Source organism: Brachyhypopomus gauderio, chromosome 18 (assembly GCF_052324685.1).
Source record: "Brachyhypopomus gauderio isolate BG-103 chromosome 18, BGAUD_0.2, whole genome shotgun sequence".
In the NCBI taxonomy this organism is placed as follows: Eukaryota; Metazoa; Chordata; class Actinopteri; order Gymnotiformes; family Hypopomidae; genus Brachyhypopomus; species Brachyhypopomus gauderio.
Genome location: NC_135228.1, coordinates 2,499,413 through 2,505,412, shown reverse-complemented (window position 1 = coordinate 2,505,412; position 6,000 = coordinate 2,499,413). Strand labels below are relative to the sequence as shown.

General features: G+C 41.7%; 1 protein-coding gene across 4 annotated transcripts in view; it reads right to left on the bottom strand.

Annotated features, from left to right (window-relative positions):
- Window positions 1-1,728: 1,728 nt before the first annotated feature.
- The window catches only part of LOC143481745 (NACHT, LRR and PYD domains-containing protein 3-like), a 37,293-nt gene continuing 33,021 nt past the window's right edge, over window positions 1,729-6,000 (bottom strand). For all 4 annotated transcript variants that reach the window (XM_076979872.1, XM_076979873.1, XM_076979874.1 and 1 more), the window contains 5 exons: window positions 3,772-3,948; window positions 3,448-3,624; window positions 3,130-3,306; window positions 2,681-2,857; window positions 1,729-2,578 (listed from right to left, as the gene is read on the bottom strand). In XM_076979872.1, the coding sequence (XP_076835987.1) occupies window positions 2,542-2,578; window positions 2,681-2,857; window positions 3,130-3,306; window positions 3,448-3,624; window positions 3,772-3,948 (745 nt within the window). In that variant the 3' untranslated portion in view covers window positions 1,729-2,541. The remainder of the gene's footprint in view (window positions 2,579-2,680; window positions 2,858-3,129; window positions 3,307-3,447; window positions 3,625-3,771; window positions 3,949-6,000) is intronic.

Genomic DNA, 6,000 nt, shown 5'->3' with positions numbered 1-6,000 from the left:
AGCCCCAGCCTGGACCGTCTTCACTACAGCTGTCTGCATCCACATCAGGCATGTTATTCAGCATTATTTGTTTGTTGTTTGGACATCATGTACTTAAATGCCAATTTGTTGTTTTTAGATAACCTTTGGCACCATCTTGATGCTAAAATAAGCAGACAAACCAAAAGTGCCACTGCCGATGCCATCCAGGAGGTGCAGAAATACTTGGCAGAGGGCAATATTGCCAGGTCTCAGAATCCTTGGATATACTGGCAAAACCAAAAGACTATTTATCAAAATCTCTTCCGGCTGTCGTTACAATATCTTTGCACTCCAGCTTCATCTGTCCCATGTGAGCGAGTATTTTCTACAGCTGGAGAAGTTGTTTCAAAAAAGCGTAACAGACTAAAATTCAAAACGTTGGAAAAACGTTTTTTTTTTTATAAAAAATTGTGGAAAAAAAACCCACAAGCATCCTCATTCCAAACACATTCACTTTTTCATGTTATTTTACACGTTCAAATTATTTATTGACTGTATATAAGAATATCAAATAATTTTATGTAACAATATATGAAATACTATAATACACAATAAAATACAATGACTTAAAACATTTTGTATAGACTAGGTCATCAAATCAGTCCGTCAACTAGGTTGCCTGTAGTGATTTTTAAGGTCCAGTAGGTGGCAGTATTCAGTGACACTGTATCGACACAGTTTCCCTATGGGTCGAAATGCTTCATGACGCCTCATTTACTCATCACTACCTTTTAGTTTTAGAGCAAAAGGCTTCTTGTTGAAGAGAAAACAACCAGAAACAAGAAAGAGAATCAGAGGCCCAAGAGCAAGTCCTGAAACCGCTACCAAAGATACCGGCTGATCTGTACATCAGAACACTGACCAACAATTCAGCAACCAGCATCTTGGGAGTGAGCTGCTTATAAGGGCTACCAAGCAGGTGTAGCTCATCTGGCTTGATTATCCCGTTGGCTCCCTCTGGTGGCAGTATGGTGCTGGAGCCAAGCCTTATACTTACCACAGCCACTGAACTAACACTTGGTCTTACTTCACCACTCTCATTTTCAGTGTTTCAGTATTTTCAGAATCAAGTTGCTCATTTAATTTTCCATAAACATTGAGACCAGACACTTAGTCAATGATAAGCTGATCATCTCAAAGAATGTGAATAATATATATTAGCCTCCATGTTGTAATGCCCTGGGTGCTGGGTGCGATGAGGACACAAGTGCTTAGAGGAGCGAGATTTAATCCCAGTCCAAAATCAGTCATTTAACACTTGCCAGCTGAAATTTCAGGATCTCCAGGACTTCACCCCTTCTTGTTTCCAGCAATCAGAGGGCTGTTATCCATCTTTAGAAACAGGTCTTATATTCCCTGGCTGTTACTGAACACACGCTGTAGTCTCAGTATCTCACAATCTCTCTCTCTAAATATAGCACTTTATTGTTATTATAATTTGTATGTAAATACTACATTGTGGTGTATGTGTGTATGTGTATTGAATAGTATTCTTACAGTGTTTTTATGTTTTATTAGTAGAACTTGCACATGCACAAATTGTAAGTTGAAACACAGACAATGGTTTCATGCTGAATCGTGTGTGTGTTATTTGTCATGTAGAAGTGAATATATAAATGTTTTGATGACAGTAAACCATTGTTGTACAATATCGATTTATTTCACAATTTGAACAACAAAAAAAAGCATTGTTATGGCTGTGCCTTTTCTGTGGTCAGATATAGTGTATGGTGTCCTTGTGTGCTCTCGTGTGTGTGTGCGCTTCTATGTATTTCTTGTATTTGTCTCTTTCATATCCTCCGTGTCCCTAGGTGGTGCTGTCCCTGATAGAAGATAGAAGATAGAAACATTTTGTACCCACATCATCTGTTGCCTTTTTCATATCGCTTGTCTATTTCTCAGGTGTTAAACGTCTCTTCTATTGCTTGTTTTACATGCTCTGCTCTATGAGACCCACCAAACTGATGAGCATGCAATACTGTATGATATAAATCAAAAGCAGAGTCAATCTAGTGTGCCGTGAGGCAAAGTAATGACATGAGAGAAACATCACAGCTCCAATGTTGGTGGTAAAGCCAATAGCAGTCACATCCTATAAAAGACCTCACAGGTGTAAAGCTTGGGCAAGGCCTTTTCTGAAATGTAGTGTCGAAATGTAGTGTGTTTCTGAAACAGGGACTATTAGGGCTCCAAAATCTCTAAAAGACTTCAGTGTCCCTCTCTTGTTTTAAAATGTCTCTCTTCTTTTAAGGGTTTCTCCCAGCGTATGTTGCTTAGGTGCAGTCTTTGCCTGAGTTGCCTGAATAAATTTGTTGTATTTGGCTGAGTATTTATTTTTAGGTGCCAAATTGGTAGTATTCAATGCAGCTCTGCTACTACTGTCTCGTGAAACACTCGCATTGCAGACATTACACATGGCAGTTGGACTTGTTTCGTTTTCCAATTTAAAGTATTTCCACACAGCAGACATTATAGTAACGTCCTGTCACAAAGTATCGGGCTTAGGTTTGTGTTCAGTCATCAATCTACAGTAGTTTTGACATATGGTGACCTGATACTGTAAGACAGAGAATAGGACAGAATCAGCAGACATGAACATACATTCATCACAGTCAGACACTCTACTCTATACACAAACACAATCAGTGTAAACACTCACTGTAGTTTCTTCAGTTTACAGTGTGGATCCTTCAGTAGAGCAGAGAGCTGCTTCACGTCTGCATCTCCTGGTTCATTGTAGTTCAGATTCAGCTCTCTCAGGTGTGATGAGGGGTTTGATCTCAGAGCTGAACACAGAGCAGCACAGCCTTCCTCTGTAATACTGCAGTTAGACAGACTGTAGAGAGGAGAAGAAAAAAAAACACACAGATCAAAACACACACACACACTTGTAAACACAGACAATGTGTGTGTATTCAGGAGAGATTTTCAGTGATATGTTTGTATGTGTGTGAGAGAAATCGAGGGGGGGGGAGTGTGTGTGAAGTGATATTGACTGCAAGAGAGAGAGAAGGAGGGGATATTGACTCTGTGTGTATGAGAGAGGGGGGGGGGAATTGATGGTGTGTTTGTTTGTTTGTATAAAGACTCAGTAAGCCAGGAACTTACTCTAGTATTTCCAGTTTACAGTGTGGATCCTCCAGTAGAGCAGAGAGCTGCTTCACTCCTGAGTCTCCTGGTTCATTGTGGTTCAGATTCAGCTCTCTCAGGTGTGATGAGGGGTTTGACCTCAGAGCTGAACACAAAGCAGCACAGCCTTCCTCTGTAATTCTGCACCAACACACACTGTAGAGAGAAGGAGAAAAACTCCTCATATTTACAGATCAACACACACACTCGGACAAACACAGACACCTGTGGGTGTATTCAGGAAAGACATCCAAGTAACGCATGTGTGTATAAAGAGCCAGTAAGTCAGTCACTTACTGTAGTATTTCCAGTTTACATTGTAAGTCTTCCAGTAGAGCAGAGAGCTGCTTCACTCTTGAGTCTCCTGGGTAAATTCGGTTCAGATTCAGCTCTCTCAGATGTGATGAGGGGTTTGACCTCAGAGCTGAACACAGAGCAGCAAAGCCTTCCTCTGAAATACCGCAGCCAGAGAGACTATAGAGAAAAGGAGAAAACTCACACTTACAGATCAACACACACACACACTCGGACAAACATTGGCACAGTGTGTTTATTCAGAAAAGCCGTGCAGTGATGTGTGTGTGTGTGTGTGTATAAAGAGATAGTAAGTCAGTAACTCACTCTAGTTTCTCCAGTTTACAGTGTGGATCCTCCAGTAGAGCAGAGAGCTGCTTCATTCCTGAGTTTCCTGGATAATTGCTGTTCAGTTTCAGCTCTCTCAGGTGTGATGAGGGGTTTGACCTCAGAGCTAAACACAAAGCAGCACAGCCTTCCTCTGTAATACGGCAGCCAGACAGACTGTAGAGAGAAGGAGAAAAACTCTACACTTAGAAGTTTCTTCCCACACGCCATCACACTCATGAACAGTCGGACATAATCAAATCAAATCAAATCAAAGTTTATTTGTATAGCGCTTTTCACAACACATGTCACAAAGCGCTTTACAGGATTTAAAAGGTTAACAATACTATGGGCCCAGAACCCTAATGAGCAAGCCAAAGGCGACAGTGGCGAGGAAAAACTCCCTATGATGGTGGGGAATAGGAAGAAACCTCGGGAGAACCAAGACTCAAAAGGGAACCCATCCTCCATTGGGCGGCCCGTTAACACACAAATTACACAAAATACAGACAAATACACAAGCCACACACAAATCACACAATCAGACTAAGTAAAGGTAAAAATGAAAGTTCTGGGTTTTGATATTGTCATTGTAAATGTCTGTTGATGAACGCCAGGCTTTCATTCCATGTCGGAGCAGCGATGCTGGTATTGTAGGCTCCGACTGCAGTGTTACTCTCCAGGTGAACCTTGGAGAAAAGATACGAGATGTAGTAAATATGTAACAAATTAATCAAAGGCCAAACTAAACAGATGAGTCTTTAATCGAGTTTTAAACATTGAGACTGTGTCTGAGTCCCGAATAGAGGCAGGAAGATTATTCCACAATTGTGGAGCTTTAAAAGAAAAGGCTCTTCCACCTGCTGTGATCTTTTTGATCCTAGGAACAGTTAATAACCCTGCGTCCTGTGAGCGAAGTGAACGCGCTGGGTTATATTGTTCAATAAGTTCACTAAGATAGTCTGGAGCTAAGCCATGCAGCGTTTTATATGTTAATAAAAGTATTTTATAGTCAATACGGAATCTAATTGGCAGCCAGTGTAATGACGATAGTACGGGACTAATGTGATCAAACTTTTTAGTTTTTGTTAAAACTCGTGCTGCTGCGTTCTGAACCAGCTGGAGTTTGTTTATCGATTTACCAGAACATCCAGCTAAGAGACTGTTGCAATAGTCTAAACGAGAGGATATGAATGCATGGATTAGTTTTTCTGCATCACTAGTATTTAATATGTTTCTAATTTTGGCAATGTTGCGCAAGTGAAAGAACGCTACCCTAGTTATATTATTAATATTATTAATATATAACAATAACAATGCAACTTCTAGATACGGCCCACACCCAAACTCTCCACATCTGGGACGTCCTCTCACTGTGCTCCTCTACTCCTGCACTGTACGACTCATTTATCTGGTGATAGCGACTCAGAAACACTCTGTACCTACGGTGTCAAAGCAGTGACTCTTCTGCACTCCATATTTATACACCTTTTTAATGCAGTCTTCACTGTGTCCCTTGCTGATGCACTAAGCACTTTATAGTAAATATACAACTCTGCACATGTTAAGTTGACTGGTGTGTGTATGTGTGTGTCCAGGTTGCGGTACCTGTCATTGTGTAATACTTGTCAATTGTTGTGCACTATGGGCTACTGTGACCAAAACACAAATTCCTTGTATGTGTGAGCATACTTGGCACATAAAGATCGATTCTGATTATGATGTGTATACAGAGAGAATTAGCAGGACAGGAAAGTGTGTGAAAGTGTGTGTGACATAGTGTTGCCACCTGTCCCGGTTTTCAGCACGCTCGCACGCAAACGCGGATTCACGTATCACATTAGCATAGCTTAGCTATAGCCTAATACACTTACATTAAACACTACAATCAGTATAATACACTTACCGATATCTGATTATTTTATCTCGTTTCTGTTTTCTCCCCGTCTCTTTCTTTCTCCCTCTGTTTTCTCCCCCTGTTTCTTTCTTTCTCCCTCTGTTTTGTCTCCCCTGTTTTTCATGGCTACCGCGGAGGAACGGGCTCTCGTCAAGCTCGGCTCGGAGCTGGAGAAGTTGGGTCGGCAGATCCAGCGTCTTCTGGAGAAGCAAGCGGAGCTCACCCAGGAGAAGACCAGGCTCGAGGCCGCCCGCGACGCTGCCTACTCGGCCGTCTCCACTCCCTCGTCACGGCGGCTCAGCGCGACCGCCATCTTGACCCGGGCACCAGGC